At 47.8% G+C, this 23358-nt stretch overlaps 2 protein-coding genes across 7 annotated transcripts in view; both read right to left on the reverse strand.

Annotated features, from left to right (window-relative positions):
• Positions 1-646: 646 nt before the first annotated feature.
• On the reverse strand, positions 647-13182 carry usp44 (ubiquitin specific peptidase 44). Of its 6 annotated transcripts, none has more exons than XM_086201782.1 (6): positions 12914-13182; positions 5564-7277; positions 3686-3884; positions 2884-2992; positions 2540-2790; positions 647-2406 (listed from the first exon to the last, which is right to left on the reverse strand). In XM_086201782.1, exons 2-6 carry the CDS (start codon positions 7121-7123, stop codon positions 2282-2284), a joined length of 2244 nt encoding a protein of 747 aa, XP_086057908.1. In that variant the 5' UTR covers positions 7124-7277; positions 12914-13182; the 3' UTR covers positions 647-2281. The 6 variants fall into 6 exon arrangements, with proteins under 6 accessions (XP_086057908.1, XP_086057910.1, XP_086057911.1 ...); XM_086201784.1 differs by lacking the exon at positions 12914-13182 and adding an exon at positions 11008-11071; XM_086201785.1 differs by lacking the exon at positions 12914-13182 and adding an exon at positions 9130-9236 and having other exon boundaries at positions 2884-2989.
• A 6411-nt stretch (positions 13183-19593) lies between these two features.
• The window catches only part of ntn4 (netrin 4), a 27629-nt gene continuing 23864 nt past the window's right edge, over positions 19594-23358 (reverse strand). Inside the window, exons 6-10 of the mRNA XM_086201787.1 lie at positions 23008-23221; positions 22403-22497; positions 22037-22105; positions 21312-21485; positions 19594-20571 (exon numbers count right to left, since the gene is read on the reverse strand). Of these exons, the coding sequence (XP_086057913.1) occupies positions 20432-20571; positions 21312-21485; positions 22037-22105; positions 22403-22497; positions 23008-23221 (692 nt within the window). The 3' untranslated portion in view covers positions 19594-20431. The remainder of the gene's footprint in view (positions 20572-21311; positions 21486-22036; positions 22106-22402; positions 22498-23007; positions 23222-23358) is intronic.

Raw genomic sequence — 23358 nt, forward strand, 5'->3', positions numbered from 1 at the left:
AGATCGACGCGCGGCTGCGAGGAGGATGTAATCAACCTTGTGATCGGTTGGTAAAACGATCAATCACTGAGGAGCCCGTGGGACCTTTCCAGGAACCGTTTGGAGATTTGGGGAATTTGAGTTGGGAGCAGATGGACGTTCTGCCCCACGTAGTCGGAAACCTGGAGACTGGAGTGTGAAGCAGGAAAACAGCTGCTGTTGGCTTTCATCAAACTATAAATCAATTTGTTTTTAAACCTGCTGTGGGGCGGAGCCAAGACTTTGTTTTACTGCATGTTTCCGAGTTGTCCGTCCCGTTCTGGTCAATGCCGCATCTCTTAACAGCGTTAAGGAATTTGTCCGCTGAGATTTTGGAGGTCAAAGGTCAAGGTGACAGGCAAACATGGCAGAGGCACACGACAGGAATGCAGTACCTCCAGTTGAGTGGTTTTCCAGTAGATAGTTCTAGAAAGATCACACTGGATGCACTTCTAGCAGGCGATAACAGCAGCAGCTCAGACAGGACTGAGTCCCGCAAGATGACAAAATCTTTCTGAAAATAAAATGGTGAGTCAATATTGAGGTAACGGCAACAGGAAGTGTGGCTGCTAGCGTGAGCGGCGCTGAACCTGAATCGGTGGCGAATAACGAGACGACACCTGCCATCTTTGTAGAAAAATGAAAAAATATTCTCATTTATTGAGGTAATTTTCTCTAGAAAAAAAATTGAGGTAACAATTTGCATAGTATAACTTCCATAAATTTACGCACGCACGCGCACACACACATCCACGGAGTAGTAACCAAACACCGACAAACAAGGTGTGACAATGGAGGACAAGATCAAGTGTGCTTGGAGTCGCCCTCAGACGAGCGGATCACATGGTTGAGGAGGCGAGGGGCCGTAGTACAATTGTCTCCAGTATGGAGGGAAATCTCACTGTATGCACTCCAGACGTCCCGTCGTTTCCCGCTAATTTACCGACAGGTGGTGAAATAAATACAGTATGTAGACACACACACATACACACACGACAGATGTGTAATAACCGCTGGTGAACAATCAGCAAGTCAAAAATCAGTGGTTGTATACAACTTTCTAAACAGTCGATGGCCTCTTTTAAAACCTCTGAGACGTATTGTATAAAATACATTCATTATTCAGATGCTGGTCTGTGTGGAACTGACAGGAGCTATAAAAATAGATCTGAAGGCCACTTAAGTCTGTCAGGGATGATTCACACTCTGGAGGCAGTTACATTCTGGTGCAGACAGATGGCAGCATTTAGCCAAGAGAACCCCCAACCCCCCCATCCCTAATTGAAGGGAAAACATATATAAAAACACACCTAGCAAATATTGAAGCGATTTGGAAATGTGGGGATTTGTCCAAACAGGCTTTGGCTTGAGGTCTGCTGACGTCTCCTGACAGACTCGGGCTGCTTTGGAGTGAAGACCAAACCTTCCTGCTTGTGAACAGATTTGGATGACAACAAAAAACAAAACAAACAAAAAAAAACCCACTGTAAAACAGAACTGCTGCCGTGAGCTCGCTGGCAGGACTGACGATGAGGACAGGCGGCCATCTTGTTAGCATCGACCCCGCCTGCAACGCAAGGAGGACGTCGCTGCTGAGCCTTGCAGCGGCCGTGGAGAGAGAGGAAATATATTTCATGGCTACGAGATGTAACTTGTTCGCACAAATTCATAAAAATCACTGGAGAAAGTTACATCTCGTGGCCACAAGTTAATCAAGTTACAGTATCTCTTCTGAATATTTCGTTCTCTCTGGTCGCTCCAGGGCCGCGCGCGCGGTTCTGGTGACGATGCTTTCACAAGCCTTCATCCAGTTGTGTGTCGACTATCTAAAGTGACTGAGAAACATTTGTGTTGACTTGAACGAACAAACACACAATCAAGGAGCCACAACAATCAGACTGACCTGCACGACCGAAAGAGGACACTTGGATGTCGTCGTGTCTGGCCAGAGTCTGCTGGCTGCTACCGGGACGCACCTTGGCTGACACTCTTTATAAAATACGACTGTACACAACATTTTCTTTAAAAATACCTACATATAAACACCATATACAAGAAGTTCATAAAGCAGAACTGGTTTAAAAAGGGGTTTTCTTCCTTATTTAGAAAAATAAAGCCACCCTCTCAAATATAAAATGCCCAAAGACAGACAGAGAGAGAGAGAGAGAGTTGTGGTGCTGTGCTGATTTCCTCTCGCCAAGCTGTCCAAGGAGGAGGCGACGGCGGCGGGGGGGTGGGGTGGGGGGTTCAGGTGATTGTGATCCTATAGCGGCCGGTCTTTGTCCTGAGTTACACACTGTGTGTAGAAGAGGATGTAGGCCTGAGCTCGGCACACCTCCTCCACGGAACACACATTCAGCTTAGAGTCATTACAGTGAACCCAGAAGCCTGCAGGAGGAAACACAAGCGACAAACCTGTAACAACTGCAGCATGAACGCCCTGAGAGAAACACACCAGGGACCCCGAGAGCCCGGCCTGTTAGCAGCTAGTTAGCTCAGCACAATGAATTTCTTAACTTACCTCCTTCTGTGTTGTAGCAGTAGGCAGTGTAGTGGCCAGAGCCAAAGCCCTTCCCGTGATGCATGACCACAGCGGAGAGTTCGTAGAGGAAGTGCTTGGGGCGCGGCGAACCCGCGGAGCTGGGACTGTTGGGGGTGGAGCAGGGAATGCCCTTGGGCGAGGGCTCTCTGCAGCAGTAGGGCTCCATGTTGAGAAGCTGGTCGAAGCTAACGTGAACGCCGATCTTCTCACGGTGGTTCCGCCCAGACCACCTGAGGACCAATCACAAGTCACACAGATGCTAACAGACACCACAGCTGGCGGCCCCGTAGGAACCGCGGCGGGACTGAGCCCGGCCATCGTACCTGAAGCGTTTGAGGTGAAGCCGCAGGACCTGAGGCAGTTTGTGGACCATCAGCTGTTTTTGTGCTTCGGTGAGGGTGACCAGTTTGGACGAGGTCCTCCGCCGAGCTGCTGCGGACGAGAGCCGTGAGTTCATGAGCCACAACAACACTCCCCCCACTAGGACTCGGCTCAGCGTCCCAGCACTCACGAGACCCACTTTAACGGAGCCCCTCTTACTGAGCAGGAAGACGCCTTACCAAACTGATATTTCTGATGCATTTGAACATCACGTTTGCTGATCAGGACGGTGGCAGGGAGGAACAACACAGCCCCCAGTTATATAATTGATAAAGGAATAAATAAATATGACCTGGACACAGACAAGCAGGGTAAAACCACACGTGTCAGACCAGCAGCTCGCTGTGAACCCCCACACATCCCAGGTTTATTTCCATCATATTTAGGGTGACGCAAGAATAGACTTCTTCTTTTACAGCCCGAGAACTTCAGACATCCTCAACAGATAAACCTGGCTGTTAATTAATCACAATATTTCTGTACAAATTAATCATCCACAGCTGATACGGGGGGGGGGGGCATTCTGTTTAGAACTCAAAACAACTACCAGATCTTGGGTAAACAGCAGGTTCTGCTTTACAATGACGACTGAGATGGGGAGATTCATATCAGTTCATCACAAAAATGCATCAAAGATATGTTTAGCCAAGATTATCACAAGAACTACAACGGGTGTGGGGGCAGGGGAGCAGGGGGGCTGGGGGGCTGGGGGGCTGGGCACTGTGTGCTCATGATTGAACTCACAGTTACACTGGTCGCAGGCGTAGATGTTCCCCTCCAGTGCTTCAGTCTCCGTGAACTTGGCCAGCATTTCTGTCAGGTGGCACGAAGCCTGAGCGGCCGACTCCCTGCTATTGCTGTGGTAGCGCTCGGGGAACTCCAGGGACAGATCCCAGAACGGTTCCACCGTGTTGGAGCGATGATCGCACGCCAGACACGTCACCTGCAAAGACCAGGGAGCGCGTGAGTGGCTGGTACCACATTAGAACTGTGACACCAACTCCAGCCTCCTCGCCGCTGTACAGGTGTTTCGCTGCATCTGTCTATTCAGAGTACTTCACCCTCCTGGGTCGGGTCAAAGACAGTTCAATTCTTCAGGTTTTCATGCTCATACAAACGTAAACCTACATCCTCCAGGCGTCACTGCCACTGTCAGCGAGGTAACAGGGACTACCTTTGTTTCCAGGTTACACCTTTGTTACACCACTCAGGAAAATTAATATTCTACCAACAACACTGTTTACTAATTCTGACTTCCTTGGCTACTGACCCTCATCTGACAGTAAATAAGCCAAAGCTGTGTTACGACATTGCTCTTGTTAAATTAAAATAAATAAATACAAATAAAAAGGCCAACTCCACAAGGAGGCTCCCAACATGTCCTGGGAATTCCTGTAAACCCGGACTAACATCAGCACATCCCCCGGTCGTACTCAGAGGATGCTTGATTTGGGAATAGAAGAATTCTGAGAATCCAACCAGAATGAGCTGTTTACATAACCCTCGAGAGAATATTGAAAAAGAATATTAGTGTGCATGTAAACACAGTCAGCGGTTCTGAGTTACTGCCAGAATGAACGACCAAAGGTCCCCAAAGCCTGACAGATACAGCGCCTCCATTCAGAGAGAGCAGGTGTCTCAGCCTCCACGAGGAGACACTAATCTCTTGTCCTCAAGCTAACTCTTGGCACCGCGACTCACTTGGTCCTCTTCCACTGGTTACTTGAAATGATGCTGAACTTGAATAGAACCTGACCTGTCTGACCTCAGGTCCGTTATTCCAAACGCTAATTCAATCAGAGGATTTACATGCACGCTTGCAATCCCTTGTTTGATTGGACCACTGTCGTCGTCCCAGTACACATGAACCCAGGAATCTATCTCCTTAGGTAGGCCAGCCTCCGGAACGGTGGGTGGCAGCATGGCCCCCTGCAGCTGGCTGCAATCACTCTTTCTACCAGGTGCCCCTTTGCAGCACAGACGAGTCTACAGCAAGCAGCATCGGGAACAACAGTAGACTAAGAATAGCAGACTCCCTGAGCTGAGACGGCATTCAGTTCAGCTCCTGAGCACAAACACATTGCTCTCCCCAGCTTCACCTGCCAGGATGATACAGGTCTCACTCAGGATCTCTGATCAGAAATAACTTGACTGACTTGAATTAAAGATGGGAAGCTCTACCAAATGGAAGTCAACAACCAAAAGGAATTTAAAATAACGACAAACATGAAAACTGAAGCATGAGCTTCTACGTCATAGATGAATGAACTAAGGGAAATGTTGTGTTTTCCTCCATCAGAGCAAAGGTTGGGCACATCTGTAATTACAGCATTAATGGCACCAGCATCTAACAGTACTCTTCCTAGTACTTGACTTCCTCAATAATTATAAAAAGGTGGCGAGCTGCTGATGTTAGCTGTAGCTGCTGCTGGAGACGTGGCTTTCCAGTTGTCACACGTACAAATACAAGCAGCCTCAGCTCCCGCTGGCCTTCACATGAACAAGCTTGGTACCCAACCCTCGTCCGAGCCGAGGCAGAGCAGAGTGGGTTTGTGCCGCCAGCGAGTGAGCGAGTGGAAGCCTGTGAGTACAGGTCAGTCAAGGTGTGTGCAGGTGTCATACCTGGCTGAGGAGCTGCCCATGAAAGATAGTGTTGACCACACTGAGCACCTGCTTGATGAGACGCTTTTGGGTCTGGGGGACTCCTGCGGTGGTCGTGTGCTTGCCGGTGCTCTCCAATTCGTGCTGCACCTTGTCCAGAAGCTCGCACAGGAACTCCTGAGCATCCTGCTGAGCGTATCCCCGGAATGCCGGGATCAGCTGCCACACAGAGTGAAGCATAGCAAAAGGCGATACCAGTGCCCACTTTCCAGACCACATGACCTGGAACAAGGTGTGAAGCTCGTGGCAGAGAGAGATGTGCTTCGAGCTGGGCTCTTTGGGTTGTATTAGTTCCATGCTGCGGCCCCGTGAGGCCCCTCCACTAAGCCCTGCCCCAGAACCTGAGCTTGCCTGGTATCCTTTCCTTTGAACCAGCGGGAACTGGGATGTGGCCTTCACCGCCAGTTGGCCATGGACGGCAGATGCCAGTAGCTCCAATGCCTGGGTCAGGTCCAGACGTAAAAAGCACTCCCTGAAGACATGCAGGTGGCTCAGCACCTGCAGGATAGAGTTCATATAACAAGTGTTTCCCAAATTTCTCAGGCCTGTCACTCCAGGAGTGACGGTGGGACGCCGTTTGAAGGGTGAACCACCCTGTTTGGTATTTTGCTTGCGTCTAACAGGGGCTTGGGCACGACGGGGGGTTACTGGTGAGCATTTACGTTTAGATTTGATGCTAGAAGAGCGGTTCCGGGGTTTGGGTGTCGATTGACTCTTTTTTGTGCGTCCAGTTTTCTTAGAGGCAGGAGTGGCAGGGCTTCTGGTCCTGGCTCTACGGGTGGCAGATGAAGGCAAAGGGGGTTTTGTCTTTCTGCGTGCACTGCGAGACTTTGGAGTAGTGACAACTGCATCTGAAACTCTCTGGCTCTTCCGTCGTAAACGGCGACTCTTCCTAAGAGGGGCGTTCTCCAGCTCCACCTGCAACTGCCTCTTAAGAGCCCGCCTCCTCTCCCTCGCCTCCCTTTTCTGCTCCTCCTCCTCCTCTCTCTTTCGTTCCTCTTCTTCCCTCTTCTTCCCATATTCAGTCAGTCCATACCAAAAGCGGAAGACACGTCCCATAAGTGTCCTGCGACGATGCCAGAGGGCAGTGAACATTCTGTCCTCATCCCTTAGCTGCAGCTCACGGGCACCGGATGGCATCAGGGCATCAGGGGCGGTGCTAGCAGAGCGGAGGGTGCGCCCGCTGCGGGTGGTGACCTCGTAGCGTTGGCTCTGGATGGCACTGAGCGTACTACGAAGTAGCTTGAGGTCTCCTGTGGCATTGTCGTTAAGAACATAATCATCGCACAAATAGCAAAAAACATAAAGTTCATTGACCTCCAAGGCCAACGGGTGGTGCTGCTGCTGGAAGTGTTGCAGAGCGTGTTCCTCGATATAGCGTCCACATGCAACGTGAGCACATCCCAGGCAGGCCCAAATAGACTCTGTGGTGTTGCAATCCACACAGTGCCACTTCTGGGGGTTGAGGATGGAGTGGTCCGGGGCCAGCCGCAGCCGCCCCACATGCTTACACCTGTCCATTACACAAGCCTGCCTGCCAAACTGGCTGGCTGGCTGTGTCAGTCAAAAACTGACTCTGTATGCTGAGTGTGTGTCAGTGCTTCACACTGGCTTCATATCACCATGGTAACCATGGTGAGTTGAGAAATGGGACCCTCCCAGGGCATGGTGTTGTCTAGAGGGGACAGACAGACCACATCTGTTCAGTCAAGATGAATAGAAAAGCAGACACAGGGTGGTGACAACTAAGAGAGACTGACATTTGTTCCAGTTGTTTCCTCGGAGCTTTTTCACATCTTAATCTTTTCCTGGAAACACATTAAACCAAACAAGAAAAACTGTTGTACACATCTGACCTTCAGAAGATCCTAGTTTTTTTACGACCATAACTACACACTGTAAATTTGTGAAACTGCCAGTTGGCAAGCAGACGAACATTTCCCTCCAGCAACATCGGGCCAACAGTAAAATACCTGGTTGAAAAGTGCCAGGCGTTCAAAATCAGTAGTGTTTCAGTTGATGCAGACAGTTAAACTTAGATGGGAAACCACCAAGTAAACCACAGTATCAAAGGCCAGCCTATATGAGGCACGGAAGCTCTGTTATTTCTGCTTTGCGAAATCTCAAATATTGATTAAGTCAGAGGATGTAATTTGCCTCAAGGACAGAAGAAAGCCCTTCGACACAAACAATCCAAAATTACAAGAACCAGTCTGCACTCAACCTTGATGCACCTCAGCTGAGGATCCTTGAGTGGCTCTTTCACTCAAAAAAAAAAGAAAAGAAAAGAAAGATTCTCCAACAAAAGGGGAACTGGGCTTGCAGAGAGGTGCACCCATTGTATCGCTGCAGAGTTTTCTGGGGTAATAAAGGACACTGTGGAAAGAGGAGGAGGCCAGGTTTATAACCTCAGAGATGTCCACAGGGGCACGGTTTCATCTCATGAACAGATTCCGGCTGTTAGTTCACCTGTTTTTATCCAAAAAAAAACTGGACGCAGTTATTCAACCAGTACTGATCAGAATGTGTTGCCATGAGCATGAGTAGCGACTGTGGTATAAATAAACAGAGCTGCAAGGATTACTTGATTAAACAATTTGTCGAATGACAGAAAACCGAGGTCAAAGACGGGGTGGGAATAGATTAACAACTAAAAGGATTAGTAAAACGTTGAGCTTTAAATCCAAGCGGCATCTCCGAGTGATATCGCGATAAGCAATAAGGACGGAATAACGTGGCACCTCCGTTCCGCTGGTAAATTAAATGTCCACATCACCGCCTTTTTTTTTTAACTCGGAAGTTAATGAAATGCAGTAAGTGTCGCCGATCAGTAGGAACAAGTGGAATAAAAACTAAAGAGACAGTGGCGGAGCAGTTGGAGAGTTTCTGGAGCCTCTGAAGTTTCATCAACAAGTTAGCGCGCTTTGCCTGTTTTGTCCTTGTGGGTGACGTGACTCTCAGTTTCAGTTTAAATAAACCCCTGGTAAAGTGTCAGTTAGTCCAGCCCTCCACCAAACTGCACCAATTAACAGATAAACAAGCCAAACGAGCCGCCGAGCAGCGGCAGCGTGACTTAAAAGTGCTTCCCTGCTATGTTTAGTTAGCTAACCAGCACGTCGCTAACGTGTAATTGATACAGCTGTACTGATTGCAAAATATTTAATTCACCCACAAAGAAAATATAAACTGTTGTGAAAAACTTGCAGAGTACGTGTCTGAAATAGTCTTAAATATTACAAGCACACCCACGAATAAGAGACGTTTGAGCTGGCTCTGCTGCTTCTAATGTATCTTATTCAAGAAATTAGTGAGCCTTGGCTGTGCTCGGCGCTAACATTATCCTAGCATGCTAACTAGCCTGCTAAGCTAACTGTAATAACCCCAACAAGTTGCGGCGTCAGCCGGAGGTCAGCTCCTGGCTTTCAAACCAACCTACCGGGTGTGTGTGGACCGGAGCAACCCGATAAGCTGGTGCACTGTTACACGTGAAACGTGAAAGGGTTTATATGAAAAAGAAAAGAGCGTACCGAGCCTCTCCTTCACGGCAGTAACTCCTGTGTTTCCAATATGATCGCCATCTTGTCAGTCCCTGTCGCGTGGTGTGAGCTCGAGCGCGTCCTCGATACGTGACGTTGTTGTTGTTGTTGTTGTTGTTGTTGTTGTTCACGATGACGATGTTCCCTCAATTATCAATAATTAAAAGTACAAATTTGTTTTGTACTTTTTTACGCTATTATGTTGTCGTACATCAGTTTTTTTTCCCTCAGTCGACAGTAACTGCGCTCTAATATTTAGTCACTAAGGCATATTATTTTTAAAATTCTTAAATTACTTTGCAGATGTACTAACTTCTTACGTTTATCTCATTATAAATATACACTTAGGTGCAGACTTTTAGCACTTCTGGTTACATTTGAAAACCTTGTGTTTGCTTTGAGTTTCACATTTACGTCTGAATGTGGCGTCCTGCTAGCAGCTAACAGCTATAAAAACCTGTGAGTTCCATCACGTCAGTTTACGAGAAAACGAAGCAGGTTCAGTAAAAAAAAAAAAAACTAAACGAAACTAAATGATTAATTATAGTATTGCTATCTTTTAAAATCCTGAATTTCTCCTCATCTTGAAAGGTGAAATACAATTTAATTAAACCTGGTAATCAGAGTAAACACCTGGACAAAAGCAAACAAATTAAAATCACTGTTTCGCACTAATTATGATATATTAGCAGTTACATTTCTCACCACTAGAGGGTAATATAGCACTATTTACATTCACTACAGGAAACTGGGCACAATGACTTAAAAATGACCGTCAATATTGACTGATAAACCAAATGTTGATTTAAAAGAATAAATGTTACACAATGCAAGCATTTGATATTACATTCAGGCTTAAAACAGACCCACTCAGGTGTTAGGTAGCGGCCGTGGAGAGAGATTTATTAATTAGCAATAGAGAGAAAGAAGCCATTTTGTGGTTACAAGTTTTAATTTTTTCCCCTTCAATTATTATTTTTGTGCCATGAAATTATTCCCTTGCGCCTATGCTTTCACTAATTTGGGTGAAAAAGTTATTTTTCATGGCTAGGAATTGACTGAAATAAGGGAATGGGTCATTTTGCCACCCCTGGTGGCAGGAAAAGCCATCGTTTTATCATCTAACCAGGAGGTCACACTGGCAGAAGGTGGAGGACGGAGGCATTTTGTTTTTAACGCATCTCAGGAAAGCCTCCAGGGAACTTCTTCAAGTTTGGCTCAAAAGTCCACCGGGACTGGAGGAGGTACTGAAAAGCTTTTGGTGGTCAAAGGTCACGGTCAGTGTCGCCTCCCATAAATGCAGAATCTCAGCAGCACCTCAGGGGAATTTCCTCAAATCTGAACATCCATGGGGACTTGACGATGAACTGAACAGATTTTAGAGGTCAAAGGTCGCATTGCAGAGGCATGCAAACACAAAGTATTTCTGAATCATTTGGCTCTATGGTACAATTTATAATAAGTCACAACAACAATGATACTCCTGCACTTAATATCAATTTCATTTTTACCTTACAGATGTGAGTTACACCTTTCCTGAATGATAAGAGACCTAAAGCTTTGATACACTGAAAAATGAGGCTACGAATCTTTTCAACGTGTAGTTGCTACGTTAAATACTTCAAGGTCGAGCGCACAGAGCCCAGATCTTCATCGGCTTCAGCTGAGCGATCGCGTAAACCTAGCAGTTTTGTCTTCAAGCCATTTTTCATGGTTCAAATGTGTGTGAGTATCAGTTGCCCCAGATGTTGAGAAGGTACAGCATGTTAACAGTGTGTGTGTGTGTGTGTGTGTGTGTGTGTGTGTGTGTTGCTGGTGGGATGCAGGTGTAGCGCTTCGTGCTGGGTAATAGGGGCTGGTGGCACTCACCATGTTCAGGAGATCCTATCAGTCAAAGCCAGCGTTGTTATAAAACACACACAGGGGTGGAGAGCGCATACCGCTGCTGAAAAGGATGTTGTTGTTGCTGCGTTAAACTGATCTGCAGCAAAACTAAAAGGCCTCTTCATGCTCGTGCCATGTTACGTCTCCTTGACAGATTCATGTAAACCTGCCAGGTAGTTTTTGTGTCATCCTGGTAACACGCAGGTCAACAAACACAGACAAACAAAACAACAAACCCACAGACTTGGCAAACTCTGTGGAGCCGGCACAGAGCTCAAGTACACTCCTGTGACGGATGAGTTCATGTATTCATGTTCAGGGGCTGCTGTAGATGCTTAGGAGACAGACATGTGACACAAGTCACTTGGTCCAAGTCTCAAACAAGTCCTACATCATGCTATTGTTTTTAACTTGAGCAAGTCAAGTCACACGTTAGCCACAGGTTAAGCAAAGCGAAGACAAGTCAGGTGATGTCACTCGCGACTATGCCTGCGTCAAGTCACATCAAAACGCAACATGTGTCAGGTCACGTTACGTCAAGTCATCTTATGTCATGACTGGTCAAATCAAGTCACGGGTTATGTCATGTCAATCAAGTCAAGTCAAAATAACAGTTGGCGTAAAATCAGGTCAGGTCAAGTCTCAAGCGCAAGTCAGGTCAGGTCAAGTCAAGTGTCAAGTCAAGTCACCTCTTCAAGGAAGCCAGCGTGTTAGCTAGCCAGGCTAATGGCGATAATGCTAACCCGCGGGGCACTAGTGGGGAGGTCGGCTCCGGTTCCAAACCTCCTGAACAAACTGCAGGTGAAGCCCCAACTCAGTCGGCACTAAGAACAAGGCTCCACTGTCTCCATCACCACCACCACACAAATACGATGAACTCAAGCTAGATTGTACCTGAATATTGTGTCAATATGACAGCAAATGATGCTGAAAATATGCGGAAGTGAAGCAACAGATGAAGTCTTATTATCATAACACGTTGTGAATCCTTACATAAACACTGATTGTCCTTTGATTAAACCAAATGAATGAAGGGAGGAAGCTCGCCGATGATGGACAGCTCATTTCAACACACACACACACCCTCCCATGTTCTGATCCATCTCTGAGCAATGGAGGGGGCGGTAATAGGTGTGTGTGTGTTGTTTTTTTTAATGCAAGTGTGTGTGAGAGCACCGGTGATGGTTTGTGTGTGTGAGAGAGATTAAGGGGCGTGTGTGGGTGACTTAGAGAAAGAGGTATGTGTTGATGTGCCATGCGATGCCTGTGAATCGCTTCTAATGTTTTTCTCGCTCTGTGTCCTCGGGGCTTTACCGCCTTCATGTCCACACACGCCACCTCACACGCCCCCTCTTAAACACACTCCTTCTGGTGTTGCTTTGCTTGTGAGGACCAACTTGCTTCATAGTCAAACCTGCACTATCAGGATTTATATTTTTTAGCTTCTTTCAGCTACTTGTTTTGATTTTGACAACGTTAACACGAATTGCTCTTTTGAACAAACAAGCTTCCAGGCAGATAAAGTTGGCAACCAGCTGGTGAGAAGCAGAGGAAGAGAGATATTTTCCCAGGAGCTGCTGGGAGATCGAAGCTGAGCGGCTCATGAGAAGTTGTTCAGTGTCTGCTGGGAAGGTTGATTAGCAGGGCGACAGCAGCGACGGCGATGACGCGCCAGGACCACCGGAGCTACGATTAGAGCTTCTCGTGTTATCGAGCTTCATTTTATTTACGAGTTCTTTATAATACAGAAGTCATGTATCACCAGAACGTTCCTGAGGGTCACCAACGGTTGTGTGGAAGTAACAGTGAATAACTGGAAATGTTTTGTTTTCATTTTCTACCTTCCATCTTGGTGTGTGTGTGTGTGTGTGTGTGTGTGTAAAACATTTACCTGCACTTAAAAAAACTATGAAAACAGATTGAAGTAACACCTTAAAGACGATAAACAGGGCCCACGGTCAGTGAGCGAACACCAGCAGATGGAGAAAGTTGGTGCAGGACGAGAGCTCCGAGTGAAAAACATGGGAAGCAAACAATTAAATATTTCACTTAAATAAAAAAATAAAAAAAACACCCTCCAGTGGAACGAACGCTGCACATGGGAGCCACCAGGAAGTTGAAGGAGAAAAATACCAACAGACAATCCGACAAAGAGTACAATGAGAAGTTCAATACAAACCCCGCTAACGACGTGACCAGAAACAGGTGGGAGAACAGGAGGGGAGGTGGGAGACGATGGGGTGGGGGTGGGGTGGGACCCGGGAGCAGGGCTGTGGACAAGGAGGACTGATTAACAGATGAGATGCAGGTGAATCACTCAGCGAAAAAAAAAAAAGCGGGAAACATACAAAGACAGGAAATATAGCAAACCCAGAGGGGAGTGATTTCAAATTAAAAGGGGAAATGACTAGAAAAACTACAGGAGCAATAAGATTCAACCCAGAAACACCAGAATAGGAGAGTCTCCAAAAACCGAATCTGTATCTAAAAGAGTCCAAGTTGGACAGGAGGAAGTTGTCCAGATTTACTGAAAAAGAGATGTGGCAGCAGTCTGAGGAGAATAGTTCATGTGGCGCTCTGCTCTCACTGGTTTTTTGTGACCCCCATCTGTGTCTCCTGGACCTCTGATTTAGAGGAGCACTTGTACTCTGAGGAGGGCAGGGTCATTTTGAGGAAGAGAACTACTGAGAGTATTTAGCATTTAGTAAGTACTGGATACTATCTACCATTAGAAAAATGGGGGCGGGGGGTTTGCTTTTATCGTTGTTTCACTATAATTAGCATAGTAGAGGCACCGCAGCAGGCTGCTGTGTGAAATGTTTGGCTCCGTTCGTGACTTTACCCTCTAGTTATTCAGGTCCTACGAAATACTTACTATATAATTTGTTCTCCTAAAATACCCCATTATTACTTCCTTGTTCCGCTGTACCTCTAAAAGTACCAGAACTGTACACGGACTGTACTATAAAGTGTAAGTGCTCCTCACGATGGGAGGAAGTGAAAACAACATGAAAGCAGGTCAGAGGAGATTTGTTTATATCGAAGCCGACTCGGAGCCGTCGCTGCTCTCCGTCTCTCTAAATGAAACGACGTACATGTGGCGACTGCACGCAACGGAGATCAGACGAAGCAGACCCTCCTCCAATCACAAAGAAAATGAAAGATTGTAAACACACGGAATGTCGAATCACAGGGCAACACGGTGAGGTCACGCCATTCGTCTGTGCTCAGTGTTCAAGTGGTGCCATTAAATCCGACATTGGACTACAACATAAAAACCCAGTTTAAGATGTTTACCACTGGCACATTGGCCACAACGTGAGGTTTTCCTAACTCTGGCGGCCCAAAATGAGCCAGAAAGTTCTGCAGCTCTCAGTCATGGTGGAATTATTGGTGGTTTAAACACTTCTGGAAGGCCACAGTTGTTTACTCCTGCAGCAATGTGATACATTTGAGAACTGTCTGGTTAGTGCAACTAAACAAGAGCTGAAGTTAAAGCGGCAGTTTTTGTCTTTAACTTATCATTATGAAGTAATTGTTGACCGCACAATGCAACAGAAACAGGAAGCGGATGGCTCTTTTCCCTGCGAACGGTGGAAAACGGGAGTAACTGTGGAGTCTCGAACAGCACTTTTGTTTTTTTTCATTGACCACCAGGAATAACGTGATGGTTCCAAGGTGGTTGTCGGGTTTGGCTCCTGCCACCCCGGGATGAGTAAGCTACAGTAGCGGCACTTAACGTTAGCTGCAAGCTAACTGTCTCACAGCAGCGAACCCCAGCCAAAGCTATCTGACCTTGAGGAAACCACCTTGACCCTGGACTCCCTGTTGTTCCTCATGATGGTCAAAGGTCAAAGGTGACGCCTATGGAGCACCTTTAGGGAACTTCTCCAAATTTGCCACACACATCCACCGGGACTCAAGGATGAACCGAAAAGATTCTGGAGGTCAAAGGTCACCTCCACGTCACATAAACCTGATATCTGTCCTTTTCTCATCAGTGTGATGTCTCAGAAACCCCATGAGGGAAGTTCATAACATTATGCACAAACTGAAAAGATTTTGGTGGCCATAGGTCAAAGGTCAAAGTTGCTGTCACCCAGTGCCAATTTTACAGGAAAGCCCAGATGAAATTTCTTCAAATTTGGTACAAACATGTATTGTACTTAAGGATGACCTGAAACAATTTTCTTGATAAAAGGTCAAAGGTCACCGTGATGCCGTGTTTGTTCGTCCTGGATCCAACATGGGCTTGGAAGGTGCGTTAGGAGAAAGGGGGGTCGTAATGATGCCCTGATAGATGTTATCTCCCTGCCAGGACCTCGTGAGGCCAGAAATTCAGCTCGTTTCCATTCAAAGGTGGTTGGTACCAAGTGAAAGGAAGCGGCAGTGGAGGTTTCACGGTGGTGCTCATGCAGCTGGATACGGGGTTGGTTTGGCGGCAGGTGAAACGGGGAGAAAAATGCTTCCCCCATTCATCACATATCATTCCTATTTGAAGCACTGCAATCTGAATGTAACAGTTGGCGACCTGACAACCCCTGACGTCTAATCTTTATTTAAGTGTCCTGACTTGTCATGATTGCCTGTTTTCCGTCCGTCTGCGAGCCGATCTTTCCAAACCGCCTGCATCTTGTCAGACTTATCTGTGGCTTTCACCATAATGAGTCGATGACATCAGGTGCTTGTTTGCTATATAATGATAATCAGCGGTAGCGTCTCGATTGCTGCGCTGCGTCAACACCACCCTCCCTGTTCTGGCTTGCTCCAATGCTTCTCTGGTACACAAACATTCCTGATGCGTGTGTGCATGTATGTGTGTGGGTTTTTTGTGTGTGTGTGTGTGTGTGTGTGTGTAATTAAGTAAAGAGCACGCATGGCTTCTAAGGACAGAGCGTGACTGGGTATTTTTAGATTCCGCTACAGGAATCTCAGCTTTACCCGCCGTCTTATGCCTCAATCTTCTCATTTCCTCTGTAAGTGAATCACAGCTGATGGGATAATGCTGACCACATGACTCCCCTCAGCGCACACTTCCTTCCTCGCCGTTTTTGTTCCTGCTCCAGGTCCTATGTGACACCTATAGCAGGCCTCTTTCAGGGTGATGGGTGCTGCCGAAGAGGGGGCATTGTGACCCCCAGCGAGAGTAGGGGAAGCTGGGGAGGGTGGGGGGGGGTTATTGTCCCTGAGCCTGCGGGAGCTGCCATGCACTCCGGGGCCAATAGCAACACAAGAATGCTGACGGGACAAAGGCCATAACTCCATTCTATAGCAACACAAGCAGGGCATTGTGCTCATACGGGCACGCACACACTCGTACACGCACATGCATGCATACGCCGTTACTACAATGACACACACAAACTATATACCGGAGAAAACTATGCATTTGTGCAAGCATGCCAAACACTCATTCATCAACTAGTTTCCCACACCATACAACTTCCCCCCAGCAGCAGCACCACCATAGGACATCTCCATCACAGGCTGAGAATGGCCAGTCAATCCAGGGACAATGAGCGAGCGAGAGCGAGCGAGAGAGAGAGAGAGAGAGAGTGCGACAGCTCAGCTGCAGCGGCGCATTTGTTTGTGGTTCTCTGTTGCGTCTGCGCTTCAAGGCCGGTTCCCACCACGTAAATCTCCTCCTTCGGTGCGGCGGCGGAGGAAGACTCACTCAGATCCTTTCCGGCACGTTAGCGTAGAAAAAATAAAAGCCTTCAAAATACACAAAATAAAGACTTGGCGATGTGTATTTCAGGTACGAGAAGTTATGTGACGCTTTGACATACGCTGCATGAGGAAGTAGTAGATTTAAATAGAGTGAGGTAGTTTAACCCCTTGGTCACCAACCCAGGGGTCAACCCCCTCCAGCAGGGCACTTGACAATGTTGTGACATGATTTATGGACGAGAGGAGAAGGAAAAGAAAATTAAATGCTCTTTTTTACTTTTTCTTAATTTCTTCATTTTGGGAGTGACTCCCACTTCTGTTCCCAGCTTTTTTCCAAGTTTAGATTGAAAGTACAGCAACACTGAGAGCTGCAGGGTCACGGGACGTCAGCAGGGGACAGACATCCATCAGTGTCCGCAGCGTCGGGATGCTGAAACCCACAGACCAGTTGACTGCTAGTTAGCTTAACACAACGAAATGAAGTGGGTCTGAAGTGCTAGCATAGCTCAGCCAACAGTCCCCAGGGTTGTGCTTGTGAGTTTGGAGGTACGCTAACCTGCTACTCCACTAGAATTCATTGCGCTAAGCTAACTAGCACAGGGGAGAGGGCAGCACCCATCTTCTTGTCTTGCTCCGGGGGAGATCTACGACAGCTGTATTTCCCAAAAAGTCGGCTTGTGAGTTTGTGGCCTGTTCTCTAGTTTTTGGGGTTAAAAATCAAATTTTTCTGGAAGATCCCAACTTCAACCTAGCGGACACATAACGGGGAGAATAAAGCTCAGACTTCCCTTTGTATGTTAAGTACAAGTAGCATGAAACAGAAATAACTGGAGGCACTTCAAGACTAACAACTGCACCTGAGTAAATGTACTTCGTTACTCTCCACCAGTGGCACTGAGGCATTCCCTCCAGCCACATTCCTCATCAACATATGCACTCGCTCACCTCTTCCCCTGCTGTCTGGAAACAGCCAGGCAGAATCTAGGAGGAGCCGTGACCCCTTTGCCACAAATCTGTGAACGCTTCGTGAACGAGGATACGTAGGGACAAGAGCACATCCGGCCTCAGCTGCGAAAAAACATCCAGTCCTGCTCACCTCTCTCTGGCGAGGTGAAGCCAGCAGACAGGTGAGTGACCTTTGACCCGGCCTGCCGCAGAGCCCTGCTCGACACGCCAGGAATGTGTCCACACCTCCCAGCCAACCACGTCATGGCAAATGGGCAAGGAGGCGGTAGGGAGCGCGCACGCCACCTAAACCCAAACAGAGTGTGTGTGCTCGCCTCGGCCTCTCTGTTTTGGTCTACATTCTGTAGCTCTGTGTGAATGTAGGGGAGAGTGTTTTGGGAGCGAGAGTGATGGATGACTTAATCTGAAGAGACACAGAAAGAGGAAAGGGAGGTGTGCGTATGTGTGTGTGTGTGTGTGTGAGAAAGAGAGCACGGTGATAAGGATATTTTTGTCCAATTTATGTGAAGAATTTCAAGGCCTGAGAAGTTCTATCAACTGTTGTCGAGAGCTGCTGGTCATGTTTGTGCTCTGATACAAAGAGGCGGCGCCGGCGTATTCTGATATTCTGTCCTAATTCCAGTTCCTATCAGTTGGATCTTCAGCGTGTCGGCCGTCGTTACCGTCAGAAAGAATCCTGTTTTTAATTAACTGCTAAGATCTGTTAGCGAAATTGTTAACCCCCCTTGTGATGGGACCACACCAGCTGTGACCCTCAAGGACTCAGGACTCGTCCGTCTATGAACTCGGCCCCTAATTCCTCCTGACGCCCAGTCGGTCAGACCGTGACCGTGCGAGCGGGTTAATGAAGAAACGCCGTCAAGCATCTTGGTTCGGATGAGTCGGCGAGGTGCTGCGTGAACACAGCCAGCAGTCACGGCTGATGAACAAGCTATCGATTGAGGAAACGGGTCTGGTTCAGGGGAGAGGTTACATTTCTAGGTCTTTTGGGGCTCAAATCTTTGCACCCATGAAACTTCAACTAAAAACAAATCAAACATCAAACAACTGAAGGTACTTCAGGCTCAGGACCTAATTAAAGTGGGCCAGTGGTGGGAAGTGTAAATTCCAGTGCCTCCTTTCCTACTAGTTACCCCTCTATTTTAAGCAGCCCTGCTCAGACCGCACCCACGGCTCGGTGCAGGATTGTTGCGTGGATCTGTTGTGGTGAACCAACTCAGAAAGTGAAGCTCTCAATTTAGTTGCACGTTCCAACCCTCAAATATGTTGATGGGATTTGAGCGGCAACCTAAAGAATGAGAACATGAACGGCGTGGGGGAAGAAACTCAGAGAACAGCGTTTGCTCCTTAAGAGGCGTCGACTAAGGTGGTTCAGGTGCCTTACTAGGACGCCTACTGGGTGCTTCTTGCTCCAGGTAGCCAGAGTCCACATGGAAGATCCAGCATGCCCTGAGCAGATGATGTCATCTGGTCTGGGAACGCCTCGACATCCCCCAGGAGAAGCTGGGCTCTGTTACCGGGGAGAGGGACCAGACTAAATCTGCCGCCACCACGACTGATGAAGGCTAAGCAGCAGCTAACACATGGAAGCTGCACAGCTTGTGACGCGGTCAAAGACATCTAATCATTAGTCAGTGGCCCCTAAACGCCTCGGCGGACGTTCCAGCTCCAGCAGGTACATCGTCCAGGGCCACATTTTTCTGCACAGACTCACTTGGTGAAAAGAATACCAGCCACACACTGTCACGGAGGGTAAAGACATAAGATTGGGCAATAAGTAAGAGCAGTCATAAAGCTGCTCCTCATTCTGGCTCAATCGGGCATCACCATAGCAACCAAACCCAGCAAAAAAGTGTCTCGTTTTCATGCTCGAAGATTGAGGCTAAATCTACCACAATAAATGGATAATCCTGCGATATGACAACACACACGAGGAAAGATGAACAATAATATTTATGTAGATATATACAATAACACTGTACAGGAGCACAAAGGAAGGAATAACAAGACTTTTCTGGATTCAGCGGTGGAGTGTAATATTACATGTAACTGAATCCTAAACGTTTAGAACGGTTGGGTTTTTTGGGGGGGGGGGTTGTTTTTAAGATTATATGACCTTCAAGAGCTGGACTGTATCTGGACTGTGCTCGTAATAAACCTTCTCACTTGCTTTCACACACATTCATACACACATTTGCAGGCAAATACATTCACGTTCGGGGGTAAAAACCCATTCATTCTGATTTCAACACAGGCACACCTGGACTGGCTAGGATTTATCCACCTGTAGTGGCTTGTATGGCTTGTTCTGCATTTTGTACATCACACACAAACACTCACCCTCGAACACACACTGCCTCTGGGAGTGTGTGTCCACAGGGAACGGATGTGCTCTGTGTCACAGAGTGTGTGTGGTTAATCGTCCTCTTATCGTGTCCGTGTTCCCTCAGTCCATCATCGGCTAAAGTGCTGCAGAGAGGAAGTGTTTTAGCGAGGGTCCAGGGGGGCGTAGTGCTGAAGTCCTCAACAGCAAAAGTTTTTGCTTACATGAAAAAAATGTAAGAGTTTGCTCGGATACGTCTTAAAGTTATGTCCCGTGTGTTTAAGTTCATGCTCTCATTGGTCAGAGCGAAAGTGGGGGTTCCATCAGTCCAGTCGCCCAAAGTCCGCCCCCGTCCTGTGCGATTTACTGATCCACATTTGGAGGACGAGAGTTTTGCTCGGTCAACAACAGTCTCATCTTTCTGTGCATCCTCCTCTTTTGACCGTCTGTCTACCAGTTACAGTCTTTCTTGAGTAGCACGACGACTTTGCGTCCCAAGCTGGCTTTCCAAGGCTTGACGAAGCTTTTCATGTTGACCAGGAGGCGACCCTGCTTCCGGTCCGTGTGGCCCGCCACCAGGTACTCCACCCCTGAAGGATGACATCATGAAAGAAGCTGCTGTAAGTTAACATTTGGAAGATCAAATTCAGTCACATTTGATTTAGCGGAGGGCTAACTGGAGCAGCTGCAGCGCCACGACCTCAGCAGCAGAGGTGGAACTGAACGTTGGCCGGTGTTGAGTCTCTGGTGTTCGTTCTACTGCCTCACATAAACACTGATCCGGCTCCAGAAGAATTCCCTTCATAGTTTCAGGATTTCTCCAAAAGTAGGCACAGATGGTTCCCTGACTTCTGTTTTACACAGTTGATTAAACCGACTGGTTCTCCAAAGAGAGATAGCAGGATGTTCCTGGTCCTTAAGTGCAACACACACACACACACACACACACACACACACACACACACACACACACACACACACACACACACACACACACACCAAAACGTCTTTTGTTTTCAATGAAAACCTGCACGCTGGTGAATTGACACACGGCTTTCACATTTGCTCCCTCATAGTGTGAACAGTTGACGGTGGGCTGGCCTGGACGGCCCCAGTCAGAGCTGGGACGTCAGTGGAGGACGTAGCTGTTTCCGCTCCATGTGCGCTGATGTGGCAGTGATGCGTTTTCTGTTCAGCCCAGAGGTCGACCACACGGATCTCTATCTGCATCTTGATCAAACTACAATTCCACCTTTACCTGCATCACATTTAGCAAAACAATCAAAGAAAGCGGCCCTGAGTGGATCAAGCGTGTGTGTGTGAGTCTGACCTGGGTTGAGGATGGGGCAGGTGCAGCCCCGTGCCGTCCACGACTCGGGGTAGAGGGTGACCCGACCCCGCTGTATCTTCACCTTGGTGTTCTGACTGAGCACCTTCTGAACTTTAACCTCCACCTCAGCGTGGGAGCCCTTATCGTGGGCCGACAGCACCTTCACCTTCAGCACTGAGACGGAGAGAGGATGCAGGAGGATACAACAAGCTCGGTCTGCACGTGTGTGTGTGTGTGTGTGTGTGTGTTTGTCTACACAAACTGATATCAGATCTCCCAATGCACGGACGAACTGATTGAAAACATCAAGTCACACTGACAGAACTGATGATAAAAGTCCGTTTCCTCGTCCAGATGTGGCACCTGGTGTTTGCTCAACCTTCATCCTGTCTTTTTGACCCTTTTTTTTTTCTCCACTCAAAAATGAGGTCCAGTTTCATGTAAATAGACGTTAAATTCCAAAAAAGTGAGAAAAAAAACTGTGCAGAATAAAGTTTACTGAAAGGGTGGGATACTTTTACCTCATCTTACTCATTACTGCTGCTGCTGCTACGATCTCCTACGCTGGGCTTTATAAAACGAGCCACCAGGCCACGTTCATCACAAACTGAGTCTTCACATCAACCGTGTTCTTGAGGTTGTTATGACCAAACCTGAGATGAATCTGGTCAATCAAAGAGTAAAAAAAGAGCCGTGTAAATTCCTGAGGAGTGATGCGTTCTTACCGTAGGCATAGTTCATGGTGCAGAAGAGTTTGCTGTTGGTCAGGGCTTGCTCTTTGCACTCGCACTTCTCTGCGGGGGACAGAAACGGGCCTCGATTAATATTTGACACAAAACCAATGTTGTGCGTGTGGTCTCAGACGCTGATCGCGGCGTCCTAAGAATGCGAGCGCAGTCTGTGTGAGTCCAGCGAGGAATGTGCCTGTGAAAGCGGTGGGGGGTCTAGGTGAAGGGACACTTGGAGACCGTCCACGCAGACACATTCATCTTTGTTCCGCGTCCTTCTAAGGCCGGATCAGGACTTTCATTACTTAACCATTAATGCTGGGTCACTGGAGCGTGGAGGAGGAGGAATAACACACATCTCACCTGAGTAGTGGAGCGCCGAGAAGAGCTCGTCCACTCGGAAGATCCGGACCGGTTCACTGGAGTTCCCCTCCAAGTTGTACAGGTCCAGATCAGAGCTGCCGGAGCGCACACATGCAAGAACCGTCAAGCAACACTTTAACAGTCCACCAGTGCTGAACCTGAACCCGGCTCCGCCCCTTCTGACGAGGCCCATGGACTGGACTGAGGTTCTAGCAGTTCTGGCGTCACCAGAGTCCCAATATGTCATTCAGAAAAGCAGCATTGTGGTCAAATGTGTTTCTGAATCTGATGGACCCCCAAGAAAAAACAAACAAACAATCGGGACAGACTTTAAAGAAACAAGCGGCAAGAAGATCGTTTTCAGGCTCCGCCCGTTTCTGAGCTCTTGTTGACTCGTGGTGATCACCAGTCTCAGTTTGCTAATTACAAACTACAGGTGCAATCAGAGCGTGCAGTCTCCTTCAAGACAAGAAAATCTTTTTTTTTTTAATTATCTTAAATTGATCTGCAAGTTCTTCCTTGCCCGAAGCTCCGCCCACCCCCACAAGTTCTCATGAAGAACCACCTGGTTGTTTTTTTAAATCCACCCTGATGAGCTTACTCACCCAGACATGCAGTCTCCAGTGAAGGGATCGCAGTCTCCCGCACAGTCACACGGACGGCAGCCATATTCGTGGAAACCCCAGTATCCCACCATGCACCTGTCACAGTGGGCTCCACCCACACCGGGTTTGCAGATGCAGTTGCCGTTGGAGGGGTCGCAGAGCGAGTCATCGGCCAAGTGGAAGGCCATCGAGCCCAGGGGATGACAGCTGCACGCTGGGTGAGGAAAACGGTAAACACTGTGGTTAAACGTCCCAAAGCAGCAACACGCCTCTGAAAATGAGGGTTTGATTTTGAGTATCAGCACCCGTGCTGGTGTCAAGATGGCGCCCGCAGGTGCTGCAGCCAAACCC

This window comes from Aulostomus chinensis, chromosome 4, assembly GCF_037954235.1.
Source record: "Aulostomus chinensis isolate RoL2024-O1b breed Wild chromosome 4, RoL_Achi_v1.0, whole genome shotgun sequence".
Taxonomy (NCBI): Eukaryota; Metazoa; Chordata; class Actinopteri; order Syngnathiformes; family Aulostomidae; genus Aulostomus; species Aulostomus chinensis.

Coding starts and splice junctions, on each gene's coding strand:
- usp44 (XM_086201782.1), bottom strand. CDS start 7,123: ATGGACAGGTGTAAGCATGTGGGGCGGCTGCGGCTGGCCCCGGACCAC. Junction 2,993..3,685: donor CGCCTGCGACCAGTGTAACT/GTGAGTTCAATC, acceptor TCTCGTCCGCAG/CAGCTCGGCGGAGGACCTCG. Junction 2,407..2,539: donor CTGCTACAACACAGAAGGAG/GTAAGTTAAGAA, acceptor TTCCTCCTGCAG/GCTTCTGGGTTCACTGTAAT.